General features: G+C 39.3%; 1 protein-coding gene across 1 annotated transcript in view; it reads right to left on the bottom strand.

The window, feature by feature from the left end:
- LOC146145381 (titin-like) overlaps nucleotides 1-8,744 on the bottom strand; it is a 132,331-nt gene extending 123,587 nt beyond the window's left edge. The window contains exons 1-4 of the mRNA XM_083390546.1: nucleotides 8,218-8,744; nucleotides 3,491-3,638; nucleotides 2,706-2,866; nucleotides 1,740-1,862 (exon numbers count right to left, since the gene is read on the bottom strand). Of these exons, the coding sequence (XP_083246672.1) occupies nucleotides 1,740-1,862; nucleotides 2,706-2,866; nucleotides 3,491-3,638; nucleotides 8,218-8,329 (544 nt within the window). The 5' untranslated portion in view covers nucleotides 8,330-8,744. The remainder of the gene's footprint in view (nucleotides 1-1,739; nucleotides 1,863-2,705; nucleotides 2,867-3,490; nucleotides 3,639-8,217) is intronic.
- Nucleotides 8,745-17,752: the final 9,008 nt, after the last annotated feature.

The following is a 17,752-nucleotide window of genomic DNA, read 5'->3' on the forward strand; positions in this document are numbered from 1 at the left end:
ACTTCCTTTTTGCAGAGCAGTAGTCGTTTTACAGCTCTTCAAAGTGACCGAAACGAACTAAAATCGCAATTTGCAGGCAACACGTATAAACAGTTGACGATGTGCTTTTCAACTTTGCGGCATTGCTTGTTGCAGTGTTTACGTCTCGGCTTGCGCTGGCGTCGGTTTAAAAGTGCTGAACAGCAAGCCATTCCGCGAAATACGCCGACCTAACGACAGCAACACTTCGCGATCTGATATAATACGACTGATGGCTGGGTGAGAGGCGTTTGACAGACGATTAAGATGAAACATGTGGCTTACTGTTGATGTTGATGTTTGGACACGCCCATTTTGCTAGACATGCCTCGCAACGGCGAACACTTGCCACAAATCTTGATAAATCACTCTTTTCAAAAGTGTTTCGAAGACATTTGGAACCTGGAAAATCGTTGTGTGCTGCCACAGGGCACTTTTAAGCATTAGCTCCATAAATAACGAAAGTTGGTAACACCTATTCTTTCGACTTTTCTGTCCCAATCAAGTCGGTAATTTAATAAGATGTTAATATAAAAGCATTTCGCCAAAAAGGCATATTCAGCCATCTATTCTTCGACTTTTCTGTCCGATTTAAAGTCAGTAATTGATAAGATTGTGAAGATAAATACATCTCGCTAAAAAAACGTATTCAGTTTCTCATTCAAATCGAAAAATAAATGGCTTGAACCGGTAAGAACAATGCAAAAGTTTGTCCGTTGCCTACCTTATTATAAATCAGAAATGCATGCGAAGTTTTGTCGGAAAAGTCTGCACTATAATTGGACATTGATTCCGATCTACAGTAAATGTTTTTTAATGGTTATATACCTTTTATAATATTTCATATAAAACGCAAGTCGATAAATTTGCCCAAATTTTGTAGCACAAATATAAATACTCCATGGATTTGTTTATTAAACGCAAAAGCGTTGTTTATTTGCTTTGGCTAGTTTGTCCACTGTGATACCCCAATAGGCAGATCCCCAATTAACTGTGCTTAAAGGAAAAGTGAAAAATTGCCGGAAGCAGAAAAAACATTGTGACAAAAAATCCAGGCACGCAACAAAAACTAATTGAACTACTTCAATGTTAAAGAATTACCCTAGAGCAATTAACCGACAAAAAGAGGTTACTGAGGCCTTCCACATTCCTTAAATTAGAGTTCCTATACATAACGCGGTTTCTTGACATTGAGAACCCGAAAATTGCCGGGTGTTAGGTTGGTTATTTAGAGAGGCGCGCCTCTTGAATTTCCAAGATGTTATAGCCCACTTCCGAGCCTTCTAAATCGCACCAAGGCTTGCCAAACCCAACCGCTAGCGTCAGACTATAGAGCAAACTTTGCACTTTGTACAGTTCTTAAGTTGAAATGCGAATGGTTAGTTGCCAAGTTTTACATTTTAACTTTAATTTATAGGCTTCTGAAAGTAGCATAAATCTATGAAAATTTGTTGGTATACCAGATACAAGCCATCTGAATGATACACCTATAAACAAGATGGATTCAAAAATGTATTGATCTGATAAATATCCCATATGCAAGATCAAGGTTCGCATTAATAGTAAATTGCAGGTGTATATATTGTTTCTTTTCTCATTGTTTTTCATTCGTTTGGTCATCTCTCATTGTTGGTCGCACAATACAACTTGCATTAAAAGTGGGTCGCGAACTAAAAAAGGTTGGAAGCACAAAACGAAAATAATAAAGAAAGAATGCTCACATCCGGCTCCCAGCATCACGACCCTGCACTTGGCCTGGAACTCCTTGACCAACGCTTCGACATCGCCGTTGATGCGTGACCCGATGAAGATCAAGCATATCGCTTCGTTGTCAGGGTTACGTCCTAGAATCGAAATACCACCTTATAATGCTGCAGTAATGTTTCATGAATAATGTAGCATAATTAATGCTTTACGGTCGGTAGGTATCATTCCTTTTTTGTCGTTAAAACTAAAAGTACATCATGAAACCCTGAGCAAAAACAAGCATGTATAAAATCGCCCTTAATATGTTTTCATTGTGATTTACGTAGGAAACAATACAGTAACTTATTTTCCAAAACCTTATTTTAAGACTAAAATAAACGCATACTGTTCGTTTATAAAATTTGATAAACAATTTTTTTCTCACAAAGGTAATAATTTGGGATGTCGTATACAAACACATCTGTTAAAAGCAAAAATGTACACCAGACACCACCATGTAAATCAGCCCTTCTTAACCTGGTGTAAATTTCCTGGGGTAAAGGTAAAATCCTCAGGAGTAGAATTCCTTACAGGGGGTTAATCCAAGGATATTCAAGCTTTGAATATTTTGGTTCCGTTTCTTCAACTAACCTATGTGAAGTGGCTTCTCGGCATTGCCTACTATAAAATCTGAAGCACGAAACCGACTTGAAAATGATATTCGTTGTGCATTACCCACTAACTTTACCAGACATTGAACAGCGGATTGCCAAAATGCAAGGGCGGCCGTCGCACTGAATATAACTGATGTAATTTGTTACTTATGTTTTTCTTTAAATGAGCATCACTTTATATACTGGGGGTAAATCTGATATTCATCTTGGTTAAAATGGTAAAACATTAACTTGTGCTCATTGTCGTTATCCACCTGTAAGGAAGGGCGAGGAGATTTCTTCACTCTCTTTTTACACATTTAGTTTGCCAATGACCCCCTTGCTTACCGTGCGATTCGTTGAACAGGCTTTCGTTGAGCATGAAACGCATTGCGTTTTGAACGACGGCTCCTCTCCGCCCGGTTGTGATCCCATCAATTGCCGCGTTAAGCTTCGGACGAGTGGTCAGGTCGTTAAGGCTGGCCACATTGGTCACCGTTCCTCCGAAGCTGTGCGAGGCATACGAAGAATTATGTTAACTCGCCCATGTGCAAAAATCGACGGTTTGAAATCGAATAGACTTTTTTGGTAAAATTTAGCAAACAAGTCTGTTTTAAATTATTTCAATTACGACTTCTGAGTTGTTATAACACTACTTCAATACAATGTCCAACAACTTTAATAGGCCACAACAATAAGAGTGATGATCCTTATGAATAGCCACTAAAACAAGTTCCGACAGTAGTCGCAAAATAAACAAGTCTCATGTTGAATAGCAAATAATTTGTAACATTTTCAACAAGACTCAGCTAAGGCGTAAATGTGACAGCCGTAAGTACAAAGAACAACTACTGAGAAGTACTTTTGTAAACGCTGATAAATTGACTATAGACAAAATTAAGCAATCAGCGAGACATTTCGAAGCACAAAAAAATGTGGTAACCGCAACTTTAACGTTCCTAATATTTTGTAAATGTATATTTCTAAACCGCCTGCCAAACGTAAAACGACATGTGTAGAGATAGCAGCGGTCTTAACGCAATCGGTGTGTTTGTAGGCGTAATGTTAGAGTTTTTTGCCCGTACAAGAAGACATATAGTGATGCAAATATCACCAAAACCAACAATACTCACGTGGTGAGCGAGAATCTCGTCTTGTCGGGAGCTATACGCAAGCTTCCGAAGACGGTCTTCAGGTAAGTTTTTACGGCCTTGATGTTGGATCCGACCAGCCGCGAGTTGTCGACCACCAAGTACAAATCAACTGTGGCTTGACGACAATCTGGAAAAAAACATCTAGGTTGTAGTTTTATCAAAGCGACCAAGGGTGATTTAAAAGAATGTTTGGAAGAAGACTCTGTGGTTTCACTAGGACAAGGTAATGCAGTCGGGTTCGATTGTGGACATACTGCTCACTAAAATCAATCCTGTTTAACATCTTTTTCAGCAGGTTCAATAAACTACGACCCACAACCTAGATTTGGTCCGCAGGGTGTGTTACCAGAATTTAACTATAAAGCTTTTACATTTCCTTATTTTTTTATAAATATGTTATAAAGCTCGATACAAAATCGTCAGGCCTTATAGTTATTCAGCGCTGTATTAAAAAAAGTTCTCGGCCCCCTGCTTTACAGGATAGCTCTTAGTTTGTTTGCGCGTCCCTATGATTTGTTTCTAGAACAAAGATAAATGGACTTTATTTCATGTGCGAAATATTAGAAGCACATTGATAAAAGTTTGCAATCTTTGAGCATTAGTTTTTAGTTTGGGGGTTAAGGTTTTAAATAAACGTTTTTCTAATTCTTTGCTTTTTGAAACGGGCGGTGTAATACTTAAAGGGGGGTTGCAGACGTACACGTCTATTTAAACGGGTGCAGATAGAAGTTCATTACGCCAAACTGCGTAACGTACTGTTTAGTGGTGGAGTGGCGTAGATTCTATGAGGGTTCGGGTGCGAATTACTTTTATACAACAAACTTCATATTTCAGTAATATAAACTATATCTTTTTTGTTAAAAGAGTAAAGTATAATGTTGCAAAACTAAATTGTTGTGTGAGGCTTAAGCTGGCACAGGCGTTTTATTGGAAAGAACTTGTTTTATACCGAATTGATATCGAATTCCACATTGAACTATATGGACCAATATTGTGTACCGTTATCGTTGATCACTACGATATAAGTAGGGTTATATTACAAATATATACAATCATGTAATCAATCATTCAGCTGATTTAGAAAACACAAAACAATCTTGCATAAAAATAGGAAAAAAATCCCCAGAAAACGTGCAGTTTTGGCGACTGTCCGCGGTACAGGTTCTTCAGACAACGTGACGACGCAAAAGCACGTGCTGGCGCAAAAAAACGCGATAGGTCATCAGTTCCGTTTTGACGTATTTCCGCAGCCTCGCGCCAGGCTTTGTCGCTAACTTGTTCAATGGCGTTTTTGGACTTCCCGACCGACGCAACGCGTGAGATTGGCAACGCGGTGTAACAGCGAGATACAGCAAAGCTTACTGATAATCGATATACTAAAAACCTGAATCGATATAATAAAAAAACCCGCATCGAATATTAAACTGTGGACAATCAGCTATTGTACACCCAGCTTCTTTGGACGGTTAGAAGGGAAAAAAGTATCACTATCTGATTGCCTAAACCAGATACTCTTCGTTTAGGATTTTCGAGAGCATAGCACAATGATTGCGTTTGGTTCCTAATTCAATTGCGGGCAATAAAGGCTAAATATAATATCACTATTCCATGACATATAAGCATTCGAAAATATTGCTTCGAAAAATATAGATCGGTTAATTTGATGTTCTGCTACAAACGAATAAATAAAAGTATTACACCGAAAGAAGATTGCCCGAATAGGTAATCGAAACGTTGGCACTTTAATAAAAGTTTGCCGGAAGAACAATTTTACAATTGAAATTAATAAAAAAATAGTTTTCTACTTTGACCTTATATATAGTACGGTTGTGCGAAACTGGTGAAGATTGAATACAATTTGTCGTTGAAGAGTGCCACCAGATTTTCACATTACAAATATGTAAGTTGCGTTGCAAGTCCAACAAACAAGTTCAAAGACGTTGCAAGAAAAAAAAGTTTAAGAACCACCGGCCTGAAGATTTAATACTTAAATATACGCAAACAATTGCGTTTTAAGCTGGATACTGGACAACAAAACAAATCTATTTAATTAGGATAAATATCAAACATTGAGCTGTCCATATTTTGACTTGAAGAAACCGCAATACCCAAACAGTATACGCAATGAATTTCTCAAGCGAATCAATCGGAGCCCTGGGCGTTACGATTCAGTGAGAACGCGTGGCTGGCAGCGCCCGCGCCGTTCCATATTTAAAAATAAACAAATTGCGAAACAGGCATTTTGGCGGGTGGTTTTCGAAGCGATCGACTGGAGGCGTTTTATAGGTGAGCTAAAAGTTTACATCTCAACCGGTCAATCTTTTAACTAAAGTCGAAACCGTGTCAGAGTGTATTGTAAGATGCAATTTTTGGTTGTTTTTGCGAGTTTGTGAAAATACAACCACAGAAAAGTAAGGATATCAAAGCCCATACAGAAGTAGGTATAATGTTGAACGTTTCGAATAACTCTTTATTTATTTTCGACATCTTTAAATAAAATGATGCCTATAGAACTTCTGTAAGGGCTTTGATATTCTTACTTCGTCTTACTCCAACCTACAACCATTATGCTCCAAAACCACTTCCGGGAGGTGTAATAAGTGCTATGCCAATGGCGCCGGCAAATTAATCTATTAAATCAGCGGTTCTTGAACTTTTTTCCAATTGCGACCCACTTAGGTTGATAGTTTTTGTACGACCCATAATGAGACGACAACATATGTGTAAAACAATGTATACACGTGCAATTAATGTTAATGCGAAACTTTTAGTAGCGACACAACACAAAATTCTATTGTTGGTCACAAAATGCAACCATTCCCAATTTAATAGAAAACCACCGCATTTATAAATGAGCTCACTGGCTGCGAAGCGTTACATCTCAAAAACGTTTAAAGATTACACCAGGTTTCAAACGTTTTGCTAAAATAGACTTTGATATCTAAAGATAGTTTTTAGATGCTTACATAACACTTAACAGTCAACACCTTATGTTAAAGAAAACGTGACTTCTTAAAAAATGTGCGAAAAATCGTAAAAGCAGTTTACCACAAATCGGTGTGTTTGTTGATATTTCCTTCATTTTATTTATAGCTCGCTGACGTGACATATTTTTTGCGGGCTCCATGCACAGAATCCAAACTTCGTGTCGTTTTGGTGGCATCCATGCAATTTGCACAAGAAAAATTGCGCGGACATTACGTCAGGGAAGTATTGCAAACCTGGACACACCGGCAATTGAACAGAAAAGAAACGCTTTCGCGTGGCAAATTGCAGTTTGTCGAATTGAGTGGCGTCGTTTTCGCCGAAATGCGAAGTGGTAGATGTTTGCGAGAGCGCCCACCTATCAGATCTTCTCAGCCCACACCGTATTTACATGGAATCAAGGCGACACGGGCAAACTGTTTGTCGTGTAAAGATGAAAGTGCATCGAACTCACGCCTGGGCGCGTCGCTTACGGTGGAATGCCGCTCGTCGACATTTTGCGGTAAAAATTCCGGGCAATGTGTATCAGCTGCAGCGTTTTATTTATGTTTCAGCCGTGCCATAGCGCGCGTTGCTTTGAAAGTCGAATACCTGGCAGTACGTGGGGTTCAAATGCTGCTGCAAAATCGGCGCCCAACCGTTTACCTGCGCTATTATTATTCGTCAGTATAAATTTTCGGAAAAGGAAAAAATTATTACACTAGCCCTTAATACAACAGTAAAAGATTGCCGAAAAGTTTGATTTTAAAAAGGTATTTAGTCGTTTATAACCACCCATATATTCTTTAATATCTAGTCAGATTGAGTATTTTTAATTTTTGTGTTCGAGGTTTTAAGTTTTCGCTTGATGCAACCTAAAAATTCTCTTTCGTGTTATTTCCCTATTTTAATTCATAAAACGTATGCTTTAAAGCCATTCGCTCTACTTCGATGGTATAGCTCTGTTTCGGTACCGGTTTAATCGCACAGTTGGTTAACGTGACCTTGGTAACACGTGCTTTTGGGTCTAATGCGAGTTGGCACGGGCCCCCCAAAAATGTAAGTTCAAATTCGCAAATTAGACTTCGGTCTCAGTGCCAACAAGCCCAACATTACCATTGCCAGGTCCAGATTTAAAGGTGTGACGGAACGATTAATCTGTCTGGCACAGTCATATCCTGGACCCAGGCCGAACGTACCGGCGCCGGCTCGGCCTGGGTTCACCCGGTGTCGCGACGCCACCCTTTCACGATTTTGGCCCAAAACCTGGTTTCGGGCGCTTGTGACAACCGGGACGCCGGGGTCAGTACGCGGGTCGCGAGGTCGAGCGGGGGTCAGGGGAATTGTGCAATAATTTGAGCCGGCTGTCTGACATTGACGTAAGGACTTTAAACGGCTATTTTGGCTGATGGAAAACGAAGTATCGCATGTTTTGTTGGGAACAACATTCAAGTTAAACGATTTGCAAAACGAACTATATCCTTGTAAGCCAGTGGTTCTCAACCGGGGTGGCGCGGCGCCCTGGTGTGTCATTTCTGATGCTCAAGGGCGTCGATGAGTATTTGAGAATTTTTAAGAATCTGATTTTCGCTCAATTGGTGAGTTTCTTAATACAACTATTTGTATACGATTAGAGACCATTATATCAAATGACATTTTCCGACATGTTTTGCGTTGATTGTGTTGTTCCAGTTCCATTTATAGTGACATTTCAGTAAAATACTAAAAAAAATCTCACTCACCGTCTTTCAGGGCCCTCCTCCTCCGACTCAAAATCTGTCCGCCGTCGCTTTGCGCATGCGCGGCGTGAAGCAGCGCCGTCGCCACGACAACGACGAAAAAGTGCGACCGCATTTTCCTCGTCGGACCAGTCGCGGCTTGTGAGTAGCTCCGTCTCTCGGTCGAAGAACGTAATCGCGGTATCAGTCGCAAGTTTGGAAACCTAATCTCGTTTAACTGCTATATATGGAAAGGCGTCGGTCTGTGTTGGTTGAAGGCAACCTCAGCTTAATGCGTTTTTTTCTGGAAATGCCGCACGTGGAGGACAACGACACGACCTGGGTTACAGTAAACAAACAGAGTTATCAAAAACGGTCCTGTTTGGGCAGTTTAGCCGGTAGTGCCGCAAACCAAAGGGCCGATTTTAAACTATGAAATAATGGCTCCGAGTGTTAGATTTAACCCGAGACTGAAATTGCTTGATTTTGTACCTCTACCTTCGTAAATGCGTCTGGTGTTTTAAAACTTGCTGAATTTTGCACTTAAACCAAAATTGATGTTATCCAATGAGTAAGGTTTACGAAAGCATAAACAAATCTATTAAAAACACCTGACATAAACTGAAACTAAGTCTCATAATTTTAGACCTAGACAATCTAAACCAGTGGTTCCCAACCTTTTTGTTGTCACGGACCCCTTTGCCATTGGCATAAAAGTTAAATAAACAATTGACATGAAATAAAGAAACTAGAAAGAAGTGGGAAAAATATATAAATAAAGACAACATAGACTGACGACCAACCCGCTACATCTGCACAGCAGGGGAAAAGAGCAAAATGTTTTTCGCGGGAGTTGCGCCTCGCACTGTTAGGACTTAGTCGCCCTTCTCCAAGCGGTTTTCCTCGGGGATATAATTTTAAAAAGGTGACCGCCATGCCTTCAACGTCCTCTGCCTTATTCCTCATATCTATTTAACCACATCCTGGTGTTTTCATTCAAATATTGACTATGACTATGCATACCACTCGCCTATATGCTTACCGGTACACTACTGGCCTACCAGTACAGCGTAGTCTCCAACTGCAAGCAGTGGTGTCGTTACCGCCACTATGAGGTAAACTTTGGTTACACCGCATGCTTTCTATTACGTACTAGACGAGCCAATCCTGATTTGACTGTAATCAACATGCATTGTGCTAAGCGTAGTATTGTAGTGTAAGGTCTATGTACACACTGTAGGGAGCAACAAAGATTTATTTTATTGCATACCAGCACAGTTTATTCTCGCGGGCTTGAGCTTGTTGATACATTTGCATTTAAAGAGAGAAATGAAAGTAAAAAGATCGCTTTTCGTTTTTTCCCCAAAATTTATCAAGGTAATCACGGACCCCCAAATGCTTTCCCCAGGTTGGGATCCACTGATCTAAACTATGGCATGTCTAAATCATGGGAACCCAAAGCTGTATTATAACATTTCACTTTAAACAAAACGCCTATGTTTGTCCTCATAAAAGCATATAAGAAACTAAATATTTATGCAATGTTCGCTTAAAAAATAAGTCTTGTTGACTTTGCACTACATCTAAAAATTAACACTTTTTGTCTATGTACTAATCGCACATTTTACTGTGATATTTACTAACTGATGATGCTTAGAAAATTCGCATTTAAGTTACGAATTGTGCGTTAGTTGAAAAAAAAATCAATTTAAAACAGTTCGATGTAATACGTAATTTAATTAGAAATGGTCGGCATTTTCCTTTTTCAGGTGTCGCTTTGGGGCATCATTTGAGATAAAGGAGGTCGGAGATGGCTATCTTCTAAATTTAGTTTTACACGACTGGTCGATTATCGGGTAATCTGTTTTTTATTGCTATCCAAACTAGTTGGTTCTTAGTAATGACGCTGTTGGCCTAACCATGAACGCCAGTACAGTGTTATCTCATTGAAATTAGCAAAACTATAACGGGATATTAAAAAAGCATGACAGTACTCTCGTGGAGAAAATATGCCAGACAAAAACCTTGGATTAAATAAAAACGAAGAGAAGGAACACCTCCACTCGTCTAGGGCATGAAACCGACGTTGCTGTGGTAAAAGTGTGCACTGTACAGGTATTTCGAAATTCCTATTTTCGAAAAAACAGCCTTATCACAGCAATCATGATAGAGAGAAGGGGCCGCGACAATGTAGGGCAGGCGCCTAAGCCATCGACATTTTTCTAACACCCACCCACACACCAAACACAAAGCTAATTGCAGCGCCTTGAGCGATTGTGGAAAGTGGAATTGTAAATTGCGCAGCCGCAAAACAATGAACAGTATGTAACAGCTAGAAAGCGATTAAAAGTCTGCCAAGGCGTTGACAATAGTTTTAGTTGAGCTTTGTTTTGAAATCCTCTCCGCAACGATTTGCTCTGGTTTATTTTCCAAACGTCACCGTAGACTTTGACACAAAAGTTTAGGCATTGTTCAAAACAAACACATACAACAAGGATTATTGTTGTAACTGACGTACCAAATTCGAACAATTTAACATAAATTTGATACAGATTCTAATTCAACAAAATCACATTTACGTATAGCTGTCGTATAGTAATCGATTCAAATGTACAACTCGCACGTGCTGTCATAGTAGCTAATACCACGCTGTAAAAACCCTGATCCATTAAAACCGCGGCACAGTAAAAGGATTTTTTCGCCTCTATTATGGTTAAAGCCACACGCCCTGGGTTTGCCTGATAACATCGGCGCAGTTTGTTACACAGTTCACAGAATCCACTCTTAATCCGTCTTAAAGATCGTATAATACAGCAGAGTCATAGCAGCGCGCACTCAAATGCGATTAACTTCCAAATAAAAAATATATCCTACCGCTTAGTCGAAATAATATTTCCACGTTCTCACGATCCAAAAAGTACCGTTTCTACTGAGACAGGGCCGCGATTGCTGTGACATTTAAACGCGGCCAGTTCCGGAGGCGAAATTAACGCTTATTTCGAATTGCCGTGCATTTAACGCTGTACCGCGGTGTCTTCAGGGTTTGGCACAAGCTCGCGGTTCTATAAATAAAGTGCACGGTTCATAAAGTAGCGAATGAGGACCGCAAGTCATTTTTAGACCTCCCTTTTACATAGTTTTGAATTCAATAATACATTATGCTATATTACAGCGCGATTCGCAACTGTTTATCAAATTTTCGATTTTTGTCTTGCCTAAGCTATACGGAAACTGCATGTGATAACGATCATGAAAGGCGAAATAAACTTACGCCGGAGCATTCTCTTTTTTGCGTCGCTTGTTAATCTGAGAGTGCGAGTCAAAAGTGTTCGGCGCTTACTGCACTTTTGCAGCACTGATTGCCTTTCGTAAATTCGGCACGTTCTTGTCGTTTTCTGTCTTTTTGCGAACGACAAGAAACCTGCGTTTTAACGTTTTAACTAACTAAACGGAATTTATCAATCATTATAAAATATACACCGAGCTAGAATATAATCTGCACAACATCGCTCAATTACAGTTAGTCTGTAAAGTAGCTCTGTAAGCTAAGTAATTGTTGCTCTTTTAACTGCAATTGTGACCTTTTCTATCACTCGAAAACGCCGCTGCCACTTAAAATTATAAACAGTGCCACTCAACAGACAACAATGACAGGCTAAAAAATCTTTGTAATATCAACAATCCTGCATTACTTACACCTGCTTAACTTTTTCAACTTAAAACTCCTATAGACGTATTTCTATTTAGTGGCAAAGCAATTTCAGCCCTAAACAGTTCAATCTATTCCTGAACGTACTGGGTTGGACAACAGAACGAAAGCCCTCCTTTATCAATTTCTAACGAAACTTTTGAAGGCGCTCAAATCTTTCTAGGTGCGCAGCTCGCGCGAGAATGCGGGCAAAACTCGGACAGCCTTCGTTTTCTGACCTTCTCCCTTTTTCCCGTCGAAACGCGCCGGCTCGGCGAAGTTTCAAAGCGCAACGGGCCCCGGCACAGTTTTGCCTAACACGCGCCCGCCTCCTTGGCATTGTTCAAGGGCACAGTGCGTCAAACTTGTTACATCACAGGCCACTTTTATTGGGAACTAATGTGTAAGCCTATAAAACGGTGTACCGGCAAATTGCTAACCCCCCAAACTCTGAGGGACCCGAGGCCTCAAAAATACCCTGAAAAATAAACGTATTTGCTGACCAAAATATTTCCGCAAATAGCAAATGTAATTTACTTTTAATTCGGTCACACTAATAATAAGACATTTGAAATGTGGTATAGATTCACTTTAAGTCATCATTCCATAATAATCGAAGGGGTTTATAGCTTCCATTTGTCTAAATCTAAATTAAAATAGCTCAGTTAATTTACACGACTCACTTAAAAGAGCTTCGCGGCTTTACAGATAAGAAGTGCTGTTTTGGCAGGCTTAGTAACTTATTTCCCTTTTTTAATCAAGCCACCATGTTTTTTTTTACTTTTGACAAGTTACAATTGTCCGCCATTAATATATTGGTGCGAAAAGGGCACGGTAAACGGCAGCGAAAGGAGTTTGTCTGTGATCTCATTAGCCATGAATGCCTCGTTTGCAACTATTCAATTTGGCTCACTTTCGCTTCTTTTAATTGTCGACATATAAACCGCTTTCTACTTTGTCACAAGTTCGCCAAATCGCTGCGACTTTCTGTCTAACTCGACTTTAGAAAGTTTAGATTGAAACGCCTAACACAAGAAAACAATACCAGTTTTACAAAAAAATGTTTAACAGTATCAAAATACAATGCTGCTTCAGTTAAGGTAATGTTGACACGTTACTTCAAACGGTTACTTATCTTTCCGGCTAAGCAGTTAAACTGCCCACTCGCAGTGCCACACCTCAAACAAGCAACAGGCGGCATCTAATGCCCAGTTAGAACGCTAAAATGACCGTGCCGATAATGTTACTAAGCATAGCTGTATCGCAAGTAACAAGATAATAGCGCGGAAAAGCGATACCTAGTTCTAACTTCCAATATATACTGTTCGGCAGGGAACTACTGCACAAATGTTTATTTCAATGAGTAAGAACAGGATTGAATTGACTGCAGTGCAATGAATAAAATAATGCAATTTCGTGCATTATTCCCCAAATTAATCAAAATACGAAAACAAACATTTCACTTGCAAAGTTTCTTTTTGTGATTATACACTTTGTCTTGATTTCGGTCTAAATCACTGATATTAATATTAATATGTGTGTTAAATTTGTGAAATTAAAAACATAACCTGTATAAAAATACATCACAAATTCCAAGTCAAACAAAAAGACATAAAGGCTTTTAGACAAGCTTTCTATACTACAAGTTATGGCACTGGTCTTCTATCCTACCACATTTTTACAGTAACATAACGACTTGTCAAAATTGAATTACAAGGAAAAAACAAATATGGGTGAATAAACATAATAATGATACATTACCCACCCAAACGTAAAACCTAATGATAATACTTGACACACCCTAACCCAAATAATGTCTTGCAATATAACCACACCGACAAAAAAGGTTGTAGAATTCTAGACAAGCGCCCATAACTGAAGTTACTTAAATACAAACCACGTTATTGGTTTCCGTTTTAAAAACAAGAAACCCTTTGTTATTAAACAAATCTAGCTTTGCGATCCTAACACACAAATTACGAAAAGAAGCCAAACAACTTCATTTAAAAAATGTTTAAGCGACGAGGTGGCATTTCATGTATTGTGACGTAACAGAGATAGGGAACACGTGCGGAGCACCGACCACTCTTCTCTCACCTTTCGCGCTGCTTATTGCGTCATAAAGGTCAGCGCGGAATGATGGTTAATTCTGTTTCTTATCCTTTGCGGCGAACGGATTTGCAGTTCTAGCCTTTTAACTACAGCTGTATAAATCTTAGCCCCTGTATACAGCAGTTTATGCTTGCAAGCGAAAACGCTTTCTGCCTTTAGGATTGCGGAACTCTACAATATTAAAGACTGTTTTTTTACTTATGCTAGCATTTGTGTCTGATTGAATTAGTAGAAACAAGCATCTTACTAGCATTGTTTTCAAAATCCGTTAAATTATTTTCAAAATAAATAGTAGAAGTCAAATATTTTAACATATGGTTAACACGGATTATTGAGCCTATAGTTGTCCAATTATTCCGAAATCCAAAGGCTTTTTCGCTAGTCCGAATCAAACGTGAAGTCGGATAATATTCAAAAACAGTAAATAGGGGCTTAAGTCAATTCCCAACCTAATCAAGTCATTTCATTACGACACTGCCGCTAAGGGACTCACACCTCAAGCAGATTAAATAAAATTAGTGGATGGACTTAAGCACGCACTACCTGGATTTAGACCGAGAGTCTTTACTCGATTCTTTTAAACACTTTATGCATTTTAAACCAAAGTGTAAGACTTTATTTGAGCGATTAATGCTAAAATGCGCTGGGGTTTAATTAAATAACGCTGAAATGAACTTGGGTTTATTAAGCGGTAAAATGTGATAACTGAAAAGCGTTCCCTTAAAGCCGAAAAAGGCCGGAAACCTTCAAGTTGAAAGTCGTATAGCGCTTGCTTTTTTCACCATTGCAGTGCAAATTTCGCGGAAAGTGTAGCGCGATACACAACACGTCAGTTTGCGGGAACTACCGCTAAATCCGCTGGGCCAACAAATAAAGGTAATTTTTTTAACGCCAGCCTTTAACGATTTCTTGCCACCACCAACCTCACTTATTGCTGCTTCAATTAAGAACGGATCTGCGGAGGTATTGTTTACTTTCAAAAAAGGCGCAGGAAATATTGTAAACCTGGCCGGCAGGGAAATTGTTACGTCACAAGCGGGATGGGCCAACCGAATATTGATGCGGATTTAACAGGCGCAAGAGGAAATGTACAATTAGCCGGCGCCTGAGGTAATTAAAATTCTCGTACATTGTAATGTTTAAAAGGAAGCAAAGATGCCCTTTTTGTGTTTGGGTCACACGCTGGAGAGTCGCGTTTTCTCTGAAAGAAATTTTTTTAACAAACTTTACTCACAAAAAGTTTTACTATGCGGCCATTGTTATGTATAGGTTAATTCAATTTAACGGTTTTGGTAAATTAAACGAATCCTACGTTTTCGTGAGCAAATCAACATTCGCCCGTTTTTTTATTTTAAGTTCATTGCAATCCTGAAAAAAAAAATCTTCGAGCCAACGCAAAAGGCGTTTCTAGAGTAATTCAAAATTGGTAAATGCCCCGATTTTTTCGTTGCGCCTAAAGTCCGCAGAGTTATTCAAAAATGCGTCGTGGAAAGACATCAAGAAAAACGTTAATTGGGCCATTTTTTTCTAGAAGAAAAATTGTGGTTTTGACTTAACAGTATATAGGTAATAGGTATGTCTTTCGACATTTAATTCCGATAACCTAAATTTTAGAAAAAAAAATATATCGCGATCCGGACCGATACCAAATGACGTCATTATTGTGCTCAAACAAGTAAAACAGATGCAAGTAATACGTTTAAAGGTATTTTATCAAGTTATTAGTCCTAAATGTGCTTCAGCGTTAACAATTTTAGTTACCTCCAGTTGTTAACCTGTACTATTGTTGACATGTTTACCTTTTAAAGTGGAATTACTGCGGTTAATGGCAAATCACGACTGATATTCCTATATTAACTTGGTGTCGTGTCAGTCCCGATACACCTTACAGCAACGAACGAAAACCGATACTACCAGTTGATATCGGGTATCGGTTCCAAACCGATATTATCGGACATCCCTACTCAGCAATGGATTAAAGTGCGCAATATAAATAAAGGCGCCCTATCGATGGTAAACATCCTTAAACTCCGTTACGCGCAGCAATACAAAACGCTTTGCCCATATTCGCGCAAGTATCTCGTTATTGGTCTATAATCACACGAAAATAACTTTTCGTCGAGCCGGTGATTTCCGAAGATCGCAATCGCTCTGGTTTCCAGCTAAAGCGCGGCTAATTGCCGGTGACGCAAGCGCTCTACCCTTGGCCGAATAAACTCACCTTAACGTCAGGTCGCCGATGGAGAAGGGCCGCTCGAATTAGCGAGAGAGCCGTAAGTAAAACACCATGGGAGCCGGATTAACTGGTTTGAGGCTTTCGACTGGATGCCGAAAAATATCAACACAGAAGCGACCGAAAATAAAATATCGTGAGTGGACTCGTCGGAAATAGGGCCGGCATTTCCAGCGGAGACGATCTGATAAGAAGCGATGATGATCCCGTTGTTAGGATCACCGAAAAGCGAGCAATCAGTTCTATTGGCGTGTGTCTTTGAGGCACTGGTGACTGGTGTTTAAATTCTTTAGAATAGGGATTCTTACACTATAGCACGGTGAACCCCTCAATGGTGCGTGGACTATTTTATTAGGGAAGGCCTATTTCATATCTTATACTGTGTAACTTAAAATAAGATAATTTTTTTAAAAAAAGGGAACTTCATTTTAGAAACACTTTACCCTTTGCTTGATTAGTTTACGCCCGATTTTTAGTTTGCACCGAATTCGACAGGAAAAGAGCAAGTTTCTTAACTCTATTTGTTTTACACCGTTATCTCTCAAAACTTTATGTTTCTTGTCGACTCTGGTATATGCGAAATAAAGCTATTTTTATGGGTCTGTGTTGAAAAAGTTTAAGAACCTCTGCTTTTTTTAATAAACCAGGGATGATTTTGGATATTTGTCGTCAGGATGTCGCATTTTCCATATTTAATTTTCCGCTTGATTTTTTCAAGGCTAATGGAAGAGCTTGTGCCGAAATGGTTTTAAATAGGGAAATACGTTGATTTTATCGAAAAATGTTGCGTTATTTTGAAACTATTAAGAAGAACCCCCATTTTAACTTTATAAATTGCCTGTGCCTATTAAGGTAATAGCTAATGGGTGTTAGCAAACGTTGTCGCGGCCTTTATTTCTAAACAACACTTTACGAACGCTTTCAGCAGGCAGCGGCTTTCGCAAAAGCGGAATTTCCCGCCAAACGACCACCGAGCTGTGCTAAAAAAATTAACAATCGCGAAAATCTGCGGCTCAGGCGAATTTTCGCGCTTTTTGTTCTTGAGCGTCTAGGCCGCGACCTAACAATTGCAGTCGACAATAGTCGCGAGTTTTAAAAACAGCGATTCATGCGATTAAGGCACGCTTTGCGGATAAACTCCGTCAAGTGTTTGTTTGGTTTTGTCATAATACGGTTCTTGGAAAGTTTTTTTCGCTCTGACCTTTGTCTGGCTATCGTGACCTTGAAGAGTTTTTGAGGAAAACAACATTTTTGTTATTCCGATTTGCGTTGAAGTACCAACCGAAACCGTTTTATTTGTATTCAAATTCTTTTTTACTAGTTTGGTTGTCATACTGTGACTTCAAAATAATTTCTCCACGAAAGAACCATTTCACTGAAGTATATGTCCAATGTCCATTCTTTGTCACAAAATAAAACAACCGACTTTTGCACTTTAGAGATGAGTAGTGGGTCGAATAACTTGTTTAGGCGGACATATTAGCATATCGATTACGATTTAACAAAACATTCGCGGTGATCAACAA

The sequence above is a fragment of the Ascidiella aspersa genome, chromosome 5 (assembly GCF_963924565.1).
Source record: "Ascidiella aspersa chromosome 5, kaAscAspe10.2, whole genome shotgun sequence".
NCBI lineage: Eukaryota > Metazoa > Chordata > Ascidiacea > Phlebobranchia > Ascidiidae > Ascidiella > Ascidiella aspersa.